Source organism: Cydia pomonella, chromosome 10, assembly GCF_033807575.1.
Source record: "Cydia pomonella isolate Wapato2018A chromosome 10, ilCydPomo1, whole genome shotgun sequence".
NCBI lineage: Eukaryota > Metazoa > Arthropoda > Insecta > Lepidoptera > Tortricidae > Cydia > Cydia pomonella.
The window spans coordinates 5,392,733-5,417,084 of NC_084712.1; the positions used below are offsets into that span (position 1 = coordinate 5,392,733).

Below are 24,352 nucleotides of genomic sequence, written 5' to 3' on the forward strand. Positions count from 1 at the left end.
ACGCCCATAAATCCTATGATACAAATGTATAGTGGAATTGAAGACGTGAGTGAATGAACGTGCTATGTTAGAGGAACATAATTTTGAGTAAATTGCAGTTAAAGATTTATCAGCTGTAAAAAATGTTTAACAATGGAGAAGACGATGTTTTTTTTGTGAATTTGCAAGATATACACTGATGAACAAATAAATATAATCATTATTTATTTTTTATGAAAAAGGTACATGACACCTTCATTCAAGTTCAAAATTCACTCATGAAGTAAATCAATTCAGGGAATGAAGGTGAAGGTGATTGCCCGAGTATTTTTTTCCCTCTTGTTTTCGCTTAAGAATCCGAAATTCCATTACTTCGAACCTTGTTTTCGAAATACTCATATACATATTTCAAGTTCAATAAACAAATACTATTAACAGGAGAATAAGTTCGTCTTATTATTGACACTTTTTTTAAGCTTATATTATGTGACATTAAATACACCTCGACATGGATGAAGATGCAATGATTCAAATAAAAACATGTCATGTTCTTCCATGTCAACGGAGTAAAGTTGGAAGAACATGCTAAGTTACGCACTTAGCACCTTCATCCATGGAAACTAACTTTTTTGTGTACATAACACGTTCATAAATTGGGTTTAAGGCTTTTATGGGCTAAAGACATGGAATCTGAAATAATAAAGCTATTCATAAGCTTCAAATTCATATATATTGCATAAAAAGAAATTCTGAAAATGACATAGCACGTTCATCCACTCACGTCTTCAATTGTGATTTAATGCTGGTTAAGGCGAAGTTATATACTAAAGGCGAATTCAGGTTACGTCAAATCTAATCTTTAATGACATGTCAATATGAGTCTAGTTAGGCATGCGTCGTTGTGAATGACACAATCTGTAACCATGGTAATAGGGTTTGCTAATTATTAACTTGGTTCTTTGTTCTACCGGATTCTCTACTGAGTGCATATCACAAGCAGCTCTTTGTTGGCGTTCTCGAGATCTATTGTCTGTTGTCGTGCAGCGGGGCGGTATCGCAAATTATTGACGAGGGCAACACAGGTACGTTAAGTGTGGTGCATATAGTACATTTACTATATTGTGTAGTGACCCTGCTTAATCAAGTTAGAAAGGATGTCCGCCGGAGAACCAAAGTGCATCCACACCACAGTTAACTTCTTGGTAACTTACCTAATATTACAATGTTGCATAGTGTTGATCAACAAAAGATAATAACTGCCTGCCCATTGAACTTTAAAATTCCTACAAATACAATATGAATTGGATATGTCAGTGTCAAAAGTGACGTTTTTCATATCGTATCTTTAGCAAATGCTTGAGGCATTTCCTCGTTGTATCGAAATACTGATACGTGCGAGGAAGCCGCCAGCTCTTCGGTCACCAGTTACGTCAACCAGACGTTTCGCTATTTCTCCAAAAAACTTGAGCGCGTTGGGACCCCATGGACCTAGAGTTTCAACATCAAATGGTACAAAATGGTACTCTCTACCGAGGCTCTTATATTTATTACGTTTCAAAATTTCGGCGCTTTCCGCCGCTGCGCCCGCTTTTACATTAGTCCGTTGGAGGTGGGACGGTGCCAGTTTGTCTACGCAGGTAGCATTCGTTTCACACTAACATTCGTCCCAAGCCCCAAGGAACTAAGGACACCCCATCAGGCCTCTTTCCATCATCCCTGATCAAGAAGAGCAGGCACATTGATGGTGGCAAGAGATCGACGGTTATGTCATTAAGCGACGCATGTCTTGAAAAACGACCTGCGCTTTTTTGACAAGAAGGTGTTTATTATATGGTATGATTTATTTAGTATCTCTGCCTGATCAAGTTAGAAAGGAGGATATCCGCTGGTGAATAATTAATGTTAATTGACATGTAACTTGTGTTATGAATGAATAAATTGAAATTGAATTGAAATTGAACCAATGTCAGAGTTAACGTTAAAATAAAATAATTAGAGGGCCTATGGGGAAACGCAAACTCGAAATTTCGTTATCTGCCTCATCTGTACAGTTCGAATATGCAAAAGCCCTTCAAATTCAATATAATAATGCGTTCCGGGTGTTGATGGGGCTGTCGCGCTTTTGCAGTGCGTTACAGATGTTCGCTGACGCGCACGTAACATGCTTCAAAGCAGCAATGCGCCTGCGAGCCGCATCGCTGGTACGGCGCGTGCGCACCGGCCCCAACACCATCCTAACTATTGCGGATAGGATCGACTGTCCCTACATAATGCATTGTTGCGGGCTTCATAAGCCCAGTAACGGTGAATTGTTATGATTTTAGTTAAGATATTTATTGTTACTAACATAGTTTTTAAGTTTTATTGTACATAACTAACATTTTATGAGCCACACGCGCTTGAAATAAACGTTAATTTAATTTAAAAGTGATAGAGAGGCAGATAACAAAATGTCTACTCTCATAATTTACCATTTTACTTATACACGGTGGCCCATTTAGATCGGTCAGTATGGGAAAGTCTGAAACTATAAGACATACGAAGATCTGTTCTTAGGAACTATGTCATCGATTTACAAAGTCAGCAGACTATGTACATACATTACTAATCGGCAGGAAATTACTAACATTATATGTATTTTAACAAGCGATCTGGCCTAGTGGGTAGTGACAGTGACCCTGCCTATGAAGCCGATGGTCCCGGGTTTGAATCTCGGTAAGGGCATTTATTTGTGTGATGAACACAGTTAGTTATTTCCGAGTCATGGGGGTTTTCTATGTATGTATATAAATATATATTTACTTATTTATTTATTTTAGGTAGACTAGAGAGCTATGGGTATTAAACTTTTATAGTTCTTGCATATACACTAAAACATCTGGTTTATTTCAGCCAGAATCCAGTTAATGAGATAAAACAGAAAAAATAGTCTTAGTTATTAAAAATGTAACACGTTTTACAGTTTTTAATTAAACTTCGTTTTATAAAAATAAGTCCAATATTATGCGGTTTATTAGAAGCGCTGGTGGCCTAGCGGTAAGAGCTTGCGACTTGCAATCTGGAGGTCGCGGGTTCAAACCCCGGCTCGTACCAATGAGTTTTTCGGAACTTAATTATGTAGGTACGAAATATCATTTGATATTTACCAGTCGCTTTTCGGTGAAGGAAAATATCGTAAGGAAACCGGACTAATCCCAACAAGGCCTAGTTTTACCCTCTGGGTTGGAAGGTCAGATGGCAGTCGCTTTCGTAAAAACTAGTGCCTACGCTAAATCTTGAGATTAGTTGTCAAGCGGACCCCAGGCTCCCATGAGCCGTGGCAATATGCCGGGACAACGCTAGGCAGAAGATTATGCGGTTTATTAAAAACGTTTCAAGTACTTTAGTTCTGTTGCTGATTTAGCTAGATTAGTTTTAGATATTATATTAGATATAGGTAGCTACATTTAGATATTAAGCAGCAAACATGTTTGGCGCGAGCGAGACCTACGGGCAACTATTATTATTATTCCCTTTATTCCATTTTTTTCTTACGTTACGTTTTTTTACAATATGTATATAAAAGTAAAATATAAAAAACACTTACAAAATAATACAAAAGATATAAACACATTATAAAAAACCTAACCTAGGGTGTCGCCAGCAGCGGGGCAGGGCCCAAGCTGCCGGTGGTCAGGGCCGCAGAGAGAGGAACCGCCGCGTATCCGCGCCGTGTCCAAGATCACCGCCTGCTGCATCTGACCCTTGATCCAACCACCTAGCGAGAGTCTCTCAAGGTGTTGGTCGAGACTCTTCGCTATCAGACCGTTCGCTGAAACGACTATCGGGACAATGATCGTCGAATCAACATCCCACATGGCGGTTATCTCGTGAGCCAAGTCTAGGTACTTACTGGACTTGTCCTTCTCGGCTTTCACGAGATTCTCATCATGGGGGATGGTGATGTCCACTAGCACGGTCCGGCGTTGCGATCGATCTATTACCACGATGTCAGGCTTATTGGCTACAATAGTCCGGTCAGTGATAACAGATCGATCCCAATAGAGCGTGGCACGACCATTTTCGAGAACTGGCGCAGGTGAGTACTTGTAGTACGGTACTTCGCGGTCCACAAGGCCGTATAGAAGAGCAAGTTGCTGGTGAACAATCCTGGCTACGAGATTATGTCTGTGCAAGTACTCGCCGTTAGCAAGATGAGAACAACCGGAAATGATATGCCTGAGTGACTCACCGGGACGGCGGCATGCCCGACTTATTATTAGTATTATTATTTATTTGTTAGCCTGTTGTGTCCCACTGCTGGGCAAAAGCCTTCCTCTCTTTCTTCCACGCGTATCGGTCTATGGCAGTATTAGGCCAATCTTTCCGAAAGACGTCAACCCCCTTGACAGTTTAAAGTACTAGGCTTAAATAGTATTTGGATTTAGTAGGTAATTATATATTTCATTTATAATTGCATAGATAAATTAATGTGCTTAAGTGCCATCTACTAAACACAATTAAATACTATTCCTTGCATGCAGATGTGTGATTCTTAAACCTTGCCGAGCATTCGCGAGTCGTACACTAAGGTCACATAGAAGATTAAATAACGTGTTACGGTATTGAAAAAAAAAGCGCTGGTGGCCTAGCGGTAAGAGCGTGCGACTTGCAATCCGGAGGTCGCGGGTTCAAACCCCGGCTCGTACTAATTAGTTTTTCGGAGCTTATGTACGAAATATCATTTGATATTTACCAGTCGCTTTTCGGTGAAGGAAAACATCGTGTGGAAACCGGACTAATCCCAACCAGGCCTAGTTTACCCTCTGGGTTGGAAGGTCAGATGGCAGTCGCTTTCGTAAAAACTAGTGCCTACGCCAGATCTTGGGATTGGTTGTCAAGCGGACCCCAGGCTCCCATGACCCGTGACAAAATGCCAGGACATCGCGAGGAAGAAGAAGAGTTACAGTTTTGATCTTAATTTGATACAACCTTAAAGATCGATCACGCTGAGCGAAATAAAGTGAAAATCTTCCTTAAGATGCTCCACAGAGAAATAAGCACCTAAGCATGGAGTGCTCATTTCATACTAGTCTTGGTAGGAACTGAAGTCGTTTGAGTCTAAATTAAACAACTCGACTCGTTTTTACGAGACTCAGAGCTTAAAAAACTTCTGAGTCTTTTAAGTCCCGAGTCGAGTACTTTATTGAGTCTTTTTTAAGCGCAACTCAAAAGGACTCGAGTCTCCGAATAAAGACTCAGTCAACAATTTTTAATATGTTTTACCTAAACTACAATAAAGGAAATAGGCGTTATTGTATGATTTATGATATGTATTACATTCATGAATTTTACATAAAAACAACGCATTTCGAAGTTATTACATTATGACATTAAAAAGATGTCATTTTGTTATTATTAGCCCGTGCGTCTCGCTGGCGCCAATAAATGTACGACTAAAATGCATTCATTCAAGGTATCTGAATGACATAATTTCGATAAAATGTATGTTCGAATTGGCGTTTTTAAACAAGTAATTTTCAATACGTTCTATCAGTTCACTTGGCTCGCGAGCCAATAGGAATGCGCTGGCAGTACGTTATCTCCTGAAATAGCCCATCCCGGGCTACTTAGGGGCTCCACCGCATCTAATAGAATCTTAATCTACCGTCGCCGTCGCCGTGACGCATCTAACCGTGTTTACTCTAAAGCTGGCTCTTCACAGACGGTGAATACACTGAATCAATTACCTTGGAATTGACTTTACATATTGCCTTGCCAGAGAAAGGATATTATGTGTTTAATTAATTAGAAATTAGTTATTTATTTACTAAAATCAGATCCAAGTAATCAATCATCCAACGAATTGAGAATCAATAGTTATTATCTATTACATGCAATGTGCACATATGGTGTATTGGGATAACTTCGTAAGCGGGCTAATTTTGAAAATGGCTAATAAAACCAGGAGGCCAATTCAAACTTACATTCCAATGTCAAAATTATTTATTTTTGTTACTCGTATCATTCGCCCTTGCATCTCATATACGGACAAAATGCAGGCGTGAAAAGGACATCATTTAGATTTTTTTTATACGACGTCGGTGGCAAACATTTATACGGCCCGCCTGATGGTAAGCAATCTCCGTAGCCTATGTACGCCTGCAACTCTAGAGGAGTTACATGCGCGTTGCCGACTCTAACACTCCGCACCCTCGTTGAGCTCTGGCAAGCTTACTCACCAGCAGGAACACAACACTATGAGTAGGGTCTAGTGTTATTTGGCTGCGGTTTTCTGTAAGGTGGAGGTCCTTCCCCAGTTGGGCTCTGCTCTAGAATGGAATGACATCCACTGGCTGTGCCCTACCACACAAAGCGAGATGACATTCACAATGCCCATACCTCTCTTACTCACAATGCTCATACCTCGCATCCAGAAGCAATTCATACGCAGTGCAACACCCACCAAGGCATCTGGTGTACTGTTGCTACAGTAGAAAGTACTTCTATTTTATTATATACGGAATGATTCATAAGTGGTGATCAGAAATATGTGTTTCTTAGTATAGTGTATGTAAGAATATTCAAAAAGCTGTAAAAATATTTCGTTATAATTAGTTAATTTTTTAACTCGCATTTACCGAGTCTTATGGTTATCCTACTTGTTGCATTGAACTGTCACGGACTCATGGCATATTAATCAAATTATTCAATTCAACTTATTTCATTCTCTTTGTTTTTGCTGGCTGGAAACGTTAAAAACAGTAATATTATATCATTCCGTTGATTAGAGTCTGCGCGGAAAGAGAAAAGTCGTGGAATGTATGGGGCCCAATTTATTCCACGACTCTTCTCTTTCCGAACAGGCCCTACATAGTAATTAAGTCACGTGACTAGTAGGATGGCCATGAATGTTGATAAGTAAGGATTTTTTTGTAATTTGGTAATTAATGAAGGAGCTAATTGTCATTTTAATCAGCGCTCCGCGTTATTTTAAGGGAGTTTTTTTGGAAAACGTGGTTACTGTTCACGACTTAAAAATATAGTATTTTCCATTTTTAAAATAACTACACTTTCGAAGTGGAACCAATGAACCCTAAGTTATTTTAGTTTCTCATATCCGCAATTTAAATTGTGTCCATGCATTATTAATGTAGTAGATTTATAAACTAGTATACAAATATAAGTTCTATTCTCCAAATGCGAGGCACATGCTCAGTTATTTATGAATAGGTACTGAAGCTATCTATACTTCGTTCCACTTTCATAGCGTCCTTTGACGTCTATAGCAATTTGCATATTTCAAACACAATGTGTCAGTTTATGGCCAACTGTCAGTAAAGAATGACATTACTGTCAACCATAAACTGTAGTTTATGGCTGAGAGTTCCCGTTCATATTCAAAATGGCGAAGTCGTCTCGAGAATATTTTTTGTTATTTCCTCATAATATTGTTTAAAGTAAAATATTGACTCAAAAAAAGTAAAATTGTAACGTCCGGTCTGGCCTAGTGGGTAGTGTCCCTGCCTATGAAGCCGATGGTTCTGGGTTCGAATCCCGGTAAGGGCATTTATTTGCGTGATGAGCACAATATTAGTTCCCGAGTCATGGATGTTTTCTATGTATTTAAGTATTTGTATATTCTCTTCTCGGCTTGCCGTGGGACTCAGTCAATTTGTGTAAGAATGTCCCTGTAATATTTATTTATTTTATTTATACAAGTTATATTGGGGCGAGGCCAACTTGGTCGGATTCAACACCACCTAAGCTTAGGCGTGTCTTTTCACCGCAAAACGGAGTCACTTCACCTTAGCTCCTACTTTCCGAAATGTGTCCCTTCCCGTGACCAGCACTTTCGAGCTTCTTGGTCTAAGTTTAAAATCGAACTTAAACTTCGGGTTGACTGTTGAGTCCCGGGCTTAAACTGCTGCCTCCTCTTGAAACGGTTTGCCTCCTCTTTATAGGAACGAACGGTTAAAGAATGGAATGCGCTCCCGCCATCTTTATTCCCTGATAAATATGATCTTGGTCTCTTTAAAGCAAGAGTGAATAGGCTACTACTGAACCGGTTAGCTTCATCAGGTATGACTAGGGCTAATCACTGATCAGTTTATAATGAAAAGTATGAGTAGTTTATTATGCAGTGAACTAACGTTAAAATGTGCAGATAATGAAGAATTAGTCTTGTCTTGTTTAAAGCATTCTTTAGTCAACATCCAGCAAGCAATTATAGCTACGTGTGAATTCCAGCTATCACTATTAACACCGAATACCGAACAACGTCATACTCTACAAGCACACTTTTGACATAGACGAATCATAATGAATTTGATAGAAGCCATTTTTTTTAAGAAAAAGATGAGTTTATTTCTGCATTGATTGTATATTCAGGGCTGTGTTTATAATACCGTGCATAGAAAAAGCGTTGGTAATATAGCGGTAAGGCCGTGAGACTGTTTGGAGGTCACGGGTTCAAGCTTTGGCTCGTACCAACGCGTTTTTTGAGTCTTGTGTATATTTCTCAGTTCTTTGGTGAAGGAAAACATCGTGAGGAAACCGGACTAATCCTAATAAGTCCTAGTTTCTCCTTTGGGTTGAAATATCAGATGGCAGTCGCTTGCGTAAAAACTAGTGTCTACTCCAATTCTTGGGATTAGTTGCCCAGCGGACCCCAGGCATCAGTTTTTGCACGGAAACAACTACAACATTTTTTTTAATACTACTTCGGTGGCAAACAAGCATACGGCCCGCCTGATAGTAAGCAGTCTCCGTATCCTATGGACGCCTGCAACTCCAGAGGAGTTACATGCGCGTTGCCGACCCAAACCCCCCCTCGCCCTCGTTGAGCTCTGACAACCTTTATTATTGGCAAGAAACATCCGTTTCATGTTTTTTTTTTATATTATTCATAGTTAAAAGTTTTGTAAAATAAAAAATAAATAAAACAGCCGACTAGGCTTATTCAGGTGAGCCTTGACAAAAGATGCATATCTTTTTGGTTTCGCGCCGCGCACACAATGGCCGCTAAAAATAGTTGCTCCAATTCGTAGCGCCGTAGCCGTAGCGGCGCTACGCCGTAGACGTGCTACGAGTGCAACGGGCTGACCATTTCGTAGGGAAATGCATGTTCGAAATGTATAAGATTTGGAGTTCGGGTAAGACAATCAAATGGGAATATTTTAATGCTTATATATTTTGACTATTCTTACTTTTCTTTATCACAAGTTAATAAAAGAGTATCAATTGATTCTTACTTTTTTATGTAATAGGCAACAAACGAGCAGGCGAGCCGCTTGATGGGAAGCAGTCATCGCCGCCCATGGACATAAGCAACATCGGAGGAGCCACTTATGCGTTGCCAACTTTTGACTTACTTACATACTTGTCACTAGTTCCCGCTATTATGAATTGTTATAAAAGGCGGGTAAGCAGTAGCAAGCGGCTAGTTCGGGTAGAGTACAGACAAGTTATAGTGAAGACGTAGTCTTAAAATATTTACTGTAAATTGGTTGTTATTTTGTTTGTAACGAACGGATGATGTTAAAATATTGAAACAAGTATTAGTTTTCATCATAAACCCAGTAATAATCCAAAACGAAGTATTCAAAGAGATATAAATTCATTTGATAACAACTTGATCTCAATAATAAGTACATTAACATCCAGGTCAATTCGGACGTAAACTGACATCAGAGTGATGTCATTTAGGCCTCGTTATCAATTATAATCTGTCGAACAACTTTATCAGTAGAAAAGGGCGCGAATATGAAATTTTCAATGGGACGATAATTTTTTTAAATTTCCTGCTTTTTTCTACTGACGGAAATAGCTTGACAGACTCAATAGGTTTTTGCATGTAATAATATAAGGCTTGTTATAAACTACCGACAGTGCACGATTCATGTACTTAGAGGTAATACGTTTTACGAAGTAAACATACACAGTAACTAATTCAACTACATCACCTTTCCAAGTCACAAAAACCCATAATTGTTTTTTTTTTTCAGAACAGCTAGGTGATGACTCTTTTACTGGACTTTGCACCCTACTTCTCAGAAAATAAAGCCCACAGAATCATCGCTCAAGCATCAAGACTTATCAATCAAGTCGGCGTCAACACGCCCCCTGATTGGTAGCTTGGCAGTTCCTTCATTAACAATTCCAGGAAAAAACCTGATAAATACTAAAAGGGACTTTGTTCCTAATTGCTAGGAGAATACAAGCGGGACTTAAATCATTTCGGGCCTGACCGAAATTGAGGCTAATGTTCACTCTGTTGTGAAAGAAAAAATTAAACGTTAGAAATTTAAGGCGAATGGGATTACGTATCATTAATTTTACCGTTGGGTCTACCTTGGTATCTTTAAAATAATTTAAGAAAATTTTTTCTCCATGAATATGTTTTCTTCTGCTCCTACTTGGTCTTGTCAACAAAATTGAAATAAATAGAGCAGCGTAAAATAAGCTTTAAAGTAACTTCGCCTTCATTCCCAACTTAGCCTTTATTTATTTATTTATTTAAAATTTGATTCAGGCAACAAGGCCCATATTACAAATACCTTACAGACTAACATACATATACATTTTATAAAATTAGAACTAAACACTATTTAAGCGACAAAACGGCGTGGCTCCGTTGAATCGGCTGCTCTTGTGTCGGATTCGGCAGTTTGCCCCGGAACCTCCGAAACACGACACCCTTCGGCCAGAAGTTGGCGCATTCGATGGTCCCCTGCAGCGGTCGCGGCACGCGCACAACAAAAGAGTTGAAATATATATTCTATATTATAATAATTAGGCATAGGAGTTTTTATCGCATAGTAAGATGTTAACGAGCAATAGATTCGTCATTAGCAATAAAATTTTACTCGCTTCCGAACCGGCTGCTCGCCCTCTTCCGACATCCTCGTGCACATCCTCGTGGTTGCTTATCTTCCGGACATGTCATGAATTATGAAAGCGAAAAGCAGGATAACGTACATACGTGACCACAATGCTTTCTAACCGTTGGTCACTAAATCAAATGTAAAAAATGGAAGCCGACAATTATTCGGCTACAGTATGAGTAATTGAGGTTTCAGAATAAAGCGGTAGTAGATCTCTTATAAGAATTGTAGCTGTAGTAGAAGATCCAATAATGTCACACATTTATATGGCGCTTTAGACATTTGATAAAAGACGCAAGGAAATCTCAATGGTGAACTTACCTTAGCACGATCCCGTGTTGCTCGTCGCTCGCGATGCTCGAGCGCGGCGAGCTCCCGAGCCGGCTGCTCGCACTCTTCCGACGCAACTCGTGCGCATCCTCGTCCTTGCTCGTGAATGAGATGCGCGGCGTCTGCGCGCGCAGCCCGCACACTTTGTGGCTCGACACGCCGCGACATAGCAGCTGGCTTTGAGTTAGGTCTAGAACAAATGATAACACTTTTTTTAAACGTTCGTAACACGACTGAATGGTACCTTACTACGATAAGGCAAGAGGAGTGGGATGAAATGGTGTGACACATTGTATTGCTGGTGATGTAAAACAACTGCTATTTCTATAGCAATTACGATCCTGCGATCTTACCTTCTCCTATCTTATCCGGGTACACCCCGGGTAATAAAAGATAATAAAAGTGTACCTAATACACCTAAAAAGTTTCTAAAATCCTTCCCATATTATATTATGAGTGAAGTACGCCTCGGTAAAACAAAACTGAACCCAAGTAAGCCCAAATGTAAATAGCAGAAACAAGGTCAATCTTTCATATTCCGAAAGACAAAGCTTACTAGAGACCCTTCCTAAAATATGGCTTTATAGTTGTGTACCTGAGCGCTCAAGCAAAATAAAACATTTCCCAATAACTCTATCATATCTTTATTGCAAAACAGTTGAGGCAATAAAATCTTTACTACGTATTGATGGGACTAGAATGTAACTGGTTTCAACCCCAATAGGTCATAATCTCATACGACTAATATAGTTTTATATGACGTTTCAGTAACTACGTACAAAAAGGGAATCGGCATTAGGATAGGAAGCAATATAAAATTCCCAGGTTCTTTTTGCTCTGACGGCACTGAGCAAATATTTGGCAAAAACAGCGCTAAATAGAGGAAGGCGTCAGCTGCCTAATAACGGCCTTTAGGAATGGTAGTTCGCTAAAAAAGTGCCTCGGGGTGTAACGAGGGCAAGAGCCAAGCTATGTGATATGTCGTATGTTGGTGTAGTCTGAGAGCTAGGTTGTCTTGACATTTATTTATTTACCTATTTACTTTTGTGCACAAACAAAGCAAAATGTACAAAGGCGGAATTAATGCCACCAACTTTTCTACCATTGGGAGAAACAGAGACATATATGTTGGTACAGGAAAGATTCACAACTTTCAAGGGGAAATTTAACCGTGACAAGCAATACGAGTATACATAATAAAATAAACCGGCAAAAACGAACACATATTACTATATGAATATATAGGTAACAAGACAATGCAATAAAATGGCATACGTATATAACGTACATACATTATTCATATTCTTCTGACAGAAGAGAGAGAGGGAGGGAATTCCAGAGTCAGATTTCCTCAACGACGAAAGATTTAAATATGAAACTAACTATGACTAACTATGAGAAGGAACCGAACTATTGAGTGAGTGGAAGGAACGCAGTTTTCAGCCTAGACGGGGGATGACAAAAGTGAATTTACATTTAAGATATACTGGAGTAGAAGGCTCGAACAAGAAAAATAACAAAATACGTAAGATTCTAAGCTAAGTGAATATTATATTTATTACTATATCGTCACCCTAATTCACAATCGTACTAAACTATTACGCGGAAAATTCGGTAGTAATATAAACCTTTTTTTTGCGCACTATGGTACTAATGGCAACGAAAATTTTTGCCGTAATTAGTACGATTGTGAACTAGGGTGACGATGTTTCCACCTGAATACGGCAAAGCTTGAAGGAAAATTACTTTTTCACAACAACCAACTGGTAAAAGCCCTCTTGATTATGAAAATGCTGTTTTTGTTGTAGTTATATAAACACTACAACAAAAACAAAACTATTAGTTATTTACTAACACTGCATTTTGGTATGCAGCTAATAAATGTAAAAGTTGATTTCAATAGTTGAATATTAAACGCAGCTGCCTCCTCGACTATTTGTTTGCATTTTGTCGGTATAACGGCATCTCACAAAAAACTTGCTTTTGCAACTTTCGCCAGATGTTGTTTTTGCCTATCTTTACGAGCATGACAAGTGAAAAGTTGTTGGTTTATAAAATGCACCCTACTTATTTTATTCAATGATACGTCTAATATTAGGTTAATATTTCAGAGTTATAAGTCAGTGACATAACGATATAGATCGGATATGTCACTGATTTATCTAATCCATATCGTAACCATACCTAATATTTGACGTATCTTAAAGTTCGTATCTGGCCGATACTCAATTTTCAGATTTCAGATTTTTTATTGGTAAAAAAATATACAGATTTTTACACATCAAATTAAAGTACCATATTCATAATTTAAGATAAACTTAAGTGTGCAGTATAGCTATAATTAAATTACAATTTCAAAATGTCAGTTATTTAAGTACAGTCAGCATCAAAAGTAGCGGATCAAATAACGCTTCATAAGTATCTACCATTCTGTAACAGCTTAACAAAAAGTGATGTCTTTAATATAGAACAACTAAGACTGTAAAAGATGTAAGTACTTTAGAACGTGAATTTTAGATATTTATTTATATTTGGAAAAGTTATCCGGGGTTGCTTTTGGCGCGTTGTTCATCCGCTACTTTTGATGCTGACTGTACATGTCAAGTAAATATTCGTAGAATAAGTAAGTGAATATTCTTTATTGCACCAACAATTATATATTGTACATACATGTAAAACTACAAATAAATTTCAACGGAAAATAGAACCAAGTAACAACAGGCGGTCTTATCGCTAAAAAGCGATCTCTTCCAGACAACCTTTAGGTAGCAGGAAATTTAGAACTCACACTAAAAACAACAGATAGTACAAGGAGCTAAATAATGTTATTAATTGATTTAGAATTAATAACAATATGTCAAAATATCGACAATTTATTTAAATTACAAACAAGGGATACATACAACATGTCAACTATTACCTACTACAAATTATCCATTAGGTATTTCGAATTCGTTTATATCCTAACAAGCTATAACTTCTTTCTGAAAATTGTGTAGCTGCCTACATTTCTAAAATCAGTTAACGATTAACTCGATTTACGCAAGAATAATAAACTTGACGCCATTTACTTCATTTATCTAAACTGTAATATGAACTACATAATTAGTAATATCTTAAGATTGAATTAATTTTTAACAAGCAGAAACGTCTTAAAATAAATTTAAAAGTGGAAAAATTACTGTCTTGGGTGAGACTTGAACTCACGGCCTCTGGATTGATACTCCAGCGCTCTGCCATCTGAGCCACCAAGAGCCCCATCCATAGGCAGCAAATTTTCCACCATATGGGTCTAGGGACCCTAGCGACATCTACTGTAAGAAAGTTACACTTCTTAGACGGCTAGACCCATATGGTGGAAAATTTGCTGCCTATGGATGAGGTCTTGGTGGCTCAGATGGCAGAGCGCTGGAGTATCAATCCAGAGGCCGTGAGTTCGAGTCTCACCTAAGACAGTAATTTTTCCACTTTTAAATCTTAAGATTGTTATTAAATTTCGAACAATTTACAATAATCAGCGGCTGTAACACGGTCGCATTTTTATCATTTGTCAGTATGCCCGTCAGTTTCGCGCTTACATACTTGTTAGAAAGTGACAGGCATGGTGACAAATGATAAAGAGCCGACCATCATAGCCCTACAGAGTGGATTCTTAGGGCGGGAACGAAGTTTCTTGTTATTAAGGCAATTTGCAGAGAGGCTTCGAAGGCACTGAGAGCCCTTGATTCGATTTGAAACAATTTAATTATAGATATGGATTTCAAATCACTTATATTTGATTGTTTGTTCATAAATTAGGAGGAAAAATAATTTTAACTTCTCTAAGTATGCGAAAACCCATCAACTTAGTTGTTACCGGAATTACCTATTCGCACATGTATCGTACAACGTTTTACAGTACATATGGCCGTTTAAATGTTCGACACAGTTACGTAATATGCTAATTTTCGCACTAGTGCGGTAAAGTAGCACCATATGTACTGTAAATAACTATTTCACCACACCACACCAGCGTAAAGGCTTATCCCGCAGCCACACTTAAATAAGAAAAAACATAATTATTTATTCAATCAAGAGTCATTTACAGATAACATATCGTATACAATGTGTTTGTGCACGTATATTGAAGCCGTTAACCACGTATAGTACAACGAATTTCACAAATCACCCCCCATACCTATGTTTTTTCTCAACCATTTTAAAAATGCACCTCTTCAAAGTTTTATGGCGCCAAACACGACTGCACTTGGTTAGTGTATCATTATCTGTCCATTGACCTATCGCACATTTAATAAATGATAATTATTCGATAGCTTATGAATCGGGGCATCAATTTTAAACATATATGTTACAGAGAATTTTCCACAGTTACTCGAGAATTAATGACAAAGATAAAAATTGTCTTCAAAAATTTACTTTATTTTTACATTTTATCTTTTTTATCGAAAACAAGGGCATTGACCTGCACATTTTGTATTGCAAAATTATAGTACAGGATATCAGCTAAAAGATGACATCAAAATGATAGCCCTAATTAAAATATTTCAGAAGTTACACGAGTCCAAACAAGACCTCTAATGAGCATAGATCTTAGTTCTAAAGAATAATTGCTCGCCGCCCGAATTATCATTTAGAACTAAAGCAACTTTGTTCGACGCACATTACAGAAGGTCTTGTTTGAACTCGTGTAAGTTGTGAAATGTTTTAACTATTAAAAAAATATTTTATCTTGAAATAATATTTAAACATAAGTTTTGTGTATGATATATGTCCTTTCGTTTTCGTATGTATTGTAAATTTATTCAATTACAGAGAATGGAGTTTTTGAAAAGTCATAGATACCGCATTTTAGATCACAATACAGTGTTCCTATTCTCTTATATTATCATCTATACAGGGTGATTTCCGGGTCGTGATCCAGAACCACTTTTTCTGACTCTGTAAATGATCCACATTATCATATGATAGAATTTACTTAAAATATAACTAGTTTAATTTTTCTTAATTTTCAAGTAAAATTATCATATAGGTACTAAGAAATCATGGTCATAGCGTTATGAAAGCGACAAGACGTCATATTGAGTAGGGTGTCCAAAACGTATGCAAAAATGTTTTATTCTACTTGTCATCGGGATAAGAAAAAAACCGACTTCAATAAGGGAGATCGGTGAAAGAACGATTATTGTTGATTTTGGATTTCATACAATGAAATAAAAAAGTACGCCTAATTATGTAGAATAAGAGGTAATATGTTTTTTTTTGTCACTGCACCCGCCTTGACTCATTTCAGATTTGCCCTATGGTTGACTGGTAAGATACCCGCAATAGGGTATTCGACTGTATTTAAGATACATTATTTCACTCCATGCATGAAATAAAGCACCAAATAATTATTAAAATAACTAAATAGGATAGAAATATAAAAATGTGTCTTGAAACTGCTTAAAAAACATGCAAAGAGAACAAATTGCCAAACGTGAAAAATGCATATATATACAGTGATCCGTGAGGAATCGAGGGAACTCCTCAAATGTTAAAGGCATATATATATATATATATGACCCTATCGTCAGAACTCGAACTTGTCGAAAATTTGTCTTGAAAATCTAATTTGCTTAAAAAACACAGCGAAAAGGACAAATCGACAAACCTGTACTATGCGTCGTTGAAGAGTTCCATTCTGATCATCATCAGATAGATGATATATAGATAAAGCGTTTATTTGTTTCATTAGCAGTTACACTTCATCAAATGTCAGTTTTTAAATGTAAATGCTTGATTTGTTAAAGAAAATACAAAAATCACTATATATATATATGGCTTTCATATTTGAAGATTTCCCTCGATTCCTCATGGACCCCATCGTCAGAACTAAAACTTGACAAAAAATTGTCTTGAAAATCTAATTTACTTAACAAATACAGCAAAGAGGACAAACAGCCAAAACGTGTAGGTACTATGCGTCGTTGAAGAGTTTCATTCTGATCATCATCAGCAGTTCCACTTCATTAAATGTCACTTTTTTAAATGTAAATGCTTGATTTGTTAAAGAAAATACAAAAATCACTATATGTATGCCTTTCACATTTGAAGAGTTCCCTCGATTCCTCTTGTATCCCATCATCAGAACTGAGTTTTGACTAAAACGGGACCAATCTGTATATATATAAATTTAAACAAAAAAATATTTTTCAAAATTGGTTCAGAAATGACGGAGTTATGGAGTAACAAACATTAAAAAAAATCTTGAAGTCAGTTAAAAATAATCATCATTATTGGTGATAATAAATAATTAGCAATATCATTAGGCTCATCTTTAACATTCTGTTTGATTTCTTGATCTATTTCTCCATGACCCCGAAATTAACCTGTATACACCGGGTGTTTCCTGTAACAAGAGCAATAAATTAAACTGTAGGCCGTACTCCACAAACTCACCAACATTTGTTCAGCGACTTTAAAAAATAACTTATTTTAATATTACACATTCAAGTTAATTCTAAGACGCTGTTTTGTTACATTTAAAGCGTTCAAGCAACGTCAAACACACTGATGTCAGCGTACATTGAAAAAAATATTTAATTTGTATGATAAGATAAAATCTAAAGATATCATAATTTTAAAAAGTTGTTAATCAAAAGTTATATCGTTTTAGGAGTACAATACATGGTTAATTATTTGCTCGTGTTATAGTAAACACCCGGTATGTCTAGTAGGGATATCACATACGTTAGCCAAGTCGCGACTTGTCACTGACAAATAGCCCCCCCACCCCCTGTGTAACTCCCACAGGTACACGCGTCGGGGCAGTGCGATTGTTTGACAAACACGCCGCCCAGCAGATGTCTAGCGGTTGTTTGCTCAACAAACCGCTGTTGTTGTCGCTTGATTGCTTCGTACTGCGTATTTATTTCAGGGGACAATATTTTGGAATGATTATAATATACAATTTAAATCGATATAGTCTATATGCGAATTATTTAGGGGAGTCAGGGAGACTTGCCCATATGGAAAATTTGAACATTAAAAAAAATGCAAAAAACAAACTATGTGTATACTTTTTTGGCATGCATGTTTTATGCCTGAATAGGTATCTACAGGGTGATTTCTGGGTCGTGATCCAGAACCACTTCTTCTAAATCTATAAATGATTTACATTATCATACGGTAGTATTTGATTGAAAGATAATTAGTTTGATCTTTATTATTTTTCAAGTAAAATTAATCTTATACGAAGTAATCATGGTCACCCTATGACTTTTGACATATGCTGTATGGAAAGCCACAAGACGTCACATTCATAATTATTGGTGATAATAAATAATGACCAACATCATTAGACTCATCTTTGAATTATGTGTGATGTCTTGTTCTCTTGCTCCACGGCCCCGAAATCACCCTGTATATATATTATGTGATATTGAAGTGCTATTGTAATAAGCATTTTAATTTTGGCCATTTTTCACTAAAATAATTCAAGCTGATGAGTCTTTATTGATGGTTTTAATGTTCTTTTGTATGTTACTTTTTATTTTCTTTGTTTCTTCTCAATTGTTTGTGTCAATAAGCATTTAAGTTGTGGTTAAATAAAGTTTTTATCTAAGTCTCCTGGGCAAGTCTCCCAGATTGCCCCTTCTTTTGTAAATCAAATCAGCATTTTTTCAGGTCCATTTTATTTGTAAAATATATTTTCTAAGCAATATAAAACCAGCTGCACTGAAATAAAACAAATAAAAATAGACCATAAGATTATTTCCCGGAATTGCATGTGTCCAGGTGGTAATCGCTTACCATCAGGTGATCCGTCTACTCCTTTGCCTACTGTATCATACAAAAAAAAAGCCAATTCGAGCTTACATTTTGATATGAATGTAAATAATGTAACTTTGTTAGAGTCTGCTCGGAAAGAGAAGAGTCGTGGAATGTATTGGGCCCCATATATTCCACGACTCTTTCCGCACAGACTCCAGGATTTGCCCGTGCGTCTCGCTAGTGCCAATACACGTACGAACATGTACCAGTGAAATTCACGCGTGATAGCAAACTGACATCATTTTGATATCAAAATATACGTAGGAATTGGTCTCCTGATGTTCTCCAGGAGTCACATTTAAATAGAACCAATTTTAGGAATTTTAAACTAATGGAAAATCTTCAGGCGATTCTCTGATTCAATCTGTTTCAATTTGCTGAAAATAAATTGATGTATTATTCAAATACGACGGTTGCATCTGCATCAAACGGAGAGCTGTGCTGGGGACTGAAACGTGATTTTTACTTTCTTGGCTACTAAATACAAACAATCCTAAAGGAATACATTATCTGACAACCTGTTTGGCCTAGTGACTAGTGTCCCTGCCTATGAGGCTAATGGTTCCCGGGTTTAAATCCTGATAAGGGAATTTATTTTTGTGATGAACACGAATATTTGTTCCTGAGTCATGGGTTTTTCTTATGTATTTAAGTATTTATAAATATTTATAAGTATATTATATGTATCGCTGTCTAAGTACCCACAAAACAAGTCTTACTGAGCTTACTGTGGGACTTAGTCAATTTGTATAATACTGTCCTATAATATTTATTCATTCACGAGCTACAAGCTTGAATTAGTAAATTTATGTTTTATCCCTTTCTTAAATTGTTTAATTTTATTAGTTAACCTATTTTTGTTTCAATTTGTTTGTAGTTTTGCAGTGACTTAGTATATACTGTTATGCTGTACAACTATTTTGGAAATAAATATATAAATAAATAATAAATAAGTGCAAATTATTAGCTAATTCAGGCATGAAGCGCATAAATATTACCTACCAATATATGCTACTTTACCACATGTAGTGACGACTTTATAAATGGCGCTGCAAGCTTTGATGGCTACTATCTTTATTTAGTTCCCGTTTTTATTGCGATGCGAACTCATCAGCCAATCGCGTTGTGGTGTTAGACTGCACGATTAGCTCGAATTCGTGTGTGTGACACCGCTGTACTGGCCCCATTCTTATTACCCGTGAGGCCTAGATATATGTCAATGATTGTAATTAATAATGCGCTTTAAATTTCACCCTGTATACATAGATAACGTAAATATCTTTCGTTTCATTTAACTTGCCAGCTACCAAGCCAAAATAGCAAAAGTTTTCTGCCTAAGTATACTTATGTTGATGTAAGTTATTGGAGAAGTACTTAATAGCCAAGTTAGTTCACAAATGGTTGGATATTCAAATAAGAAAATGCGGAAGAAATCTTAGTAAAGAGCAAACAATTGTGACGTTATCTATGAAAGGGGACCTTATTGTCGATGGCGCTTTCCCCATTATTAACGATACTCCGATATAAAATACAATGCTGCGCGACGCAGCGCGGCGTAAGAGCCATGAACAATAAGGTCCCTTTTCAAAGATAATGCCACAATTTAGTATAAGAATAAATATTTGGGGATAATCTTACACAATTAGACGTAGCCCCACACTAAGCAAAGATACCATGGTACAGGTACTACGTATGTATGGTGTAGGTATGGTATAGGCACTATGGGTACTAGGCGGCGCTATGCATACCTATATATATAGATAAATACATACTTATATACATAGAAAACACCCATGACTCTGGAACAAATATCTGTGTTTAAAAAATCCTAAAGGAATACATTACCTAAATATACGATACTATTTAGGTGACGTTAACAATTATTGAAAAATAAAAAATAAAAACTACATTAAAATATACCTTAAACAAAACTACATAAAGCTAAAAAGGAAAAAGATTAAAAACTAAAACTACAACTAAAGTTATAAATAAAAAATCGGCTCCAGCTCGGTGCCTTGTGGCAAGGTGCCTAGAAGGCTGGCGGCATTGCCGCGCTGGACAGCAATGCCAATGCGTTGTGCGAGGTAAGAGCCAGCCCTCTTGTCACCCGTTGCCTCCACGAGGCGCTTCGAAAGTTAACAATTTAGTATAAGAATATCGGCATTTTTATACCAAGTGACTAAAACAAAAAATAAGATTCGATTATCGAATAATTACTAGCAAAAATAAACATGAGGAGAAAATATGGGTGTGTTAAATTCGAACAAGAGGACAGTTGAAATAACTTTGCTTTCCGTTCACGCCCAAAATTATTTCATATTCCCTAGGCTTCTCATTAAAAATAGCAAAAAACATTGATAATACTTCGAATGTAGGTCACCTGAATGTCACATCAATTAAATTAAACCGAGCGACCTTATTGTCTAGCTAGTATGTGGGGTCCATTTCCGCTGACGTGTCCGGGCCGTTCCGAACCGGACCGCGTCAGGCCTAATCAAATGGGTTTTCTGGATAGCTTGGATAGCAATTCAGTTGTGCAGGTATGTACCTGTTCGCTGTACGAAGAACGTATGATTATTTTTAACTAATTTTAGGTACTTAAGGCATTCTACAAAAACGTTTACTTTGTCGGGGACGTGACGCGTATGACACCTACTATTTATATATAACATATAAATATATATAATATATAAATAGTAGATTGTTAACCAAGGGTGAACAGTGAACCATATCACCCATATACTTATAGTTCGAGGGTGTCAAGTTAAACACTACTTTTTAATGTTTATTATAGGTATATCAGGTAGGGTCAGTGGAAGAAAATGGTTCGAGCCCTACACCCCAGCAGGGGGTAACAGGATGAAAAGAAGAAGAAGATTATAGGTATATTTCTTTAGAACAAACTGTTAACCCTTTATATATTTAGTACCGATACCTATTCCCGCGTTTTCTTAGTTAATGTTTTAATTATTTGTCATAAAAATAAATGTAGCTGCTATCAAAATGTTTATTATTGTGTAAAAATATTATACGACTTGTATTTTTAATATTTAAATGTATGAAATAAACATGAAAATTTGTTAATAAAACTACCTATATAAATGACGATGACTGATTAAAATATTATCATTATCATTACATTACATTCATTAATTCAGTATTACTTTTTAAAGGCGCGTATTTACAATTACTAGAAAAATAGTATTATATGTATGTGTTCATTTTTCATATTTTTTAATGAAAAAGCAGTAGATTATGGAAATACAATTCAAAATAAATCGTGCTTCGGCATTTATTTGCAATCCCTTATGATAAACTGATATTTCCCAAAAAGCGAACTGCATGTTAAATCACACTCACAGCTGACCCTTCACCTTATCAACAAAACGCCAAGATTCGCATTATGGTAAAGGTTATGTGAGATCTTATTTCTGCCTCTTTGGCGAAATGGCATAAAGGATGATATATGAAGCTAGTCTCATCTGCTTTCAGCCGCGTTTCCTTATATTTTATTAACCTTATCGACGATAATAAAATCGAGTCAATGAACTTGTCTAAGCGTCTGGTTTTTATGAGGCTTCCATTGATAGATGTTTGTTATTCGCACTTTATTGAGCCAAGTTTGTTATGCGACCATTGAACGCTTAGCATTGGTTACCAATGTTTTGTTAAAAATGTGATTTCAAAGAACTACGAGTATAATATTTTTGTATGAGTAATTGTATATTTAGTAAGATAGAATTTTTATTGGTATTAAGCATACACTGTCATTTACATAATAATAATAAAATAATAAAATGATACTAAATTTAGATTAACATGTCAATAAATTATTTAAATACATATTACTAAGAAATAAAAATGTCAACAAATTTATAATTCAACAACATTAAGAAATTAAAAACAATAACAAAAATACAATTTAAATTACAATTCCACAAACGACTTATAATTACAATAGAAAAAGTTACATTAATGCACATGGTTGATATAATACGTGGACATATTAATCCTACAAAAACTCATTTACTGAGTAGAAGGCCTTTTTGTGCAGTAAAATTTGAGCTTGCGAACAAAGGCACAATCTGTCGTAGCGGTTTTGATAGACTTTGGTATTTTATTATATATTTTAGCACCCTTTACACCAACATACTTCCCGGTTTCCTGAAGCCTATGCGCGGGGACAGCCAGCCCTGGTTTCCTCCTTGCGGAATGACTCTTTGCAGTCGGGAACTCACGTGGGTTTCTTCTCACATACTTACCAACCTCGAGTACATAGAGAGAAGGCACTGTTAGTATGTTTAGATCAATAAAAAGTTGTTTGGCCGGCTCGTCCGGGGGAACACAATATATTAGCCGAACAACTTTTTTTTGGATTATGAATGGCCGGTTTCTATCCGCTGCTAGGCCCCACAAGTCTACACCCGTTACCCGTGAACAAGATGCAGATCAAAACAATATAAAAGGTAATCACGGTTTATATCCTCGTCGGTTTAATTGTAGGAAACCAACCGTGAATCATTAAAAACTCCCATAAGTCTATACCGCTACATAGGTGAGTATGTAAGTAAGCATAGTATGCCGTGATAAGGTTTTTCAGTGAGAGTGTTCGTCTTAAGCGAGATAGAGCGTAGTAGGCAGAGTTTAATTTTGCACATAACGCGTCGATGTGCTCACCCCACTGCAAACCCCTATCGAAAGTGAAGCCTACATAGCGAGCCTGACACACAGGCTCAATCTGTTTGCCATTAACATCAACACTCATATTTGTTAGCGATTTACCTCTGACTGCAAAATGAATGAGGTTTGTTTTGGCCACATTCACTGGCATTCCGTTACTTTCAAACCAGTGAAGAAATTTAAAAATGAGTCCTTCAAGGTAGTCTGCAGTTCCTCATGATTGCAGCCGAGAACGATTGCCCAGAAATCGTCCGCGTACATTATAAATTTTGAAATTTTAAAAGCACCTATGTTGTTATATATAGGTAAACGTATACAGGACGGACGTAACGCACTGCCATGACAAGTAGTTCTCTGAATATGCACTAGTTACCTAACTATTAACTACCTATTTATAGCTACACCTAATTTACGACTTATGGTTTGAGCATGAGGTCCAATGATGAGAAATGTTACCGCACTTGCCACCCACGCCCGTGAGCCAGATTTCCAACCGCAGCGAATACCATGCTTCATCAAGGGATGTATTAAGATTATACAATAGTTTATAATCAAAGTTCGCAGTGCATCTTGTGTGTACCAAAAAGTTTAACACTTTGAACGCCAAAAACCCCTAAAGGCGTCGTTAACTCGTTACTAGTCGTGCCCATAGCGTCAAGGACAACTATAGGTGTCATGACGTGCGC

The 24,352-nt window shown here is 36.9% G+C and overlaps 1 protein-coding gene and 1 non-coding gene across 2 annotated transcripts in view; one reads left to right on the plus strand and one right to left on the minus strand.

The window, feature by feature from the left end:
* The window catches only part of LOC133521894 (uncharacterized), a 243,842-nt gene that overhangs the window by 16,714 nt on the left and 202,776 nt on the right, over positions 1-24,352 (minus strand). The window contains exon 4 of the mRNA XM_061857009.1: positions 11,166-11,364. Coding sequence (XP_061712993.1) covers positions 11,166-11,364 — 199 coding nt within the window. The remainder of the gene's footprint in view (positions 1-11,165; positions 11,365-24,352) is intronic.
* Trnad-auc (transfer RNA aspartic acid (anticodon AUC)) lies at positions 14,557-14,629 on the plus strand. The gene has a single exon. It is a non-coding gene; the product is annotated as a tRNA-Asp (tRNA).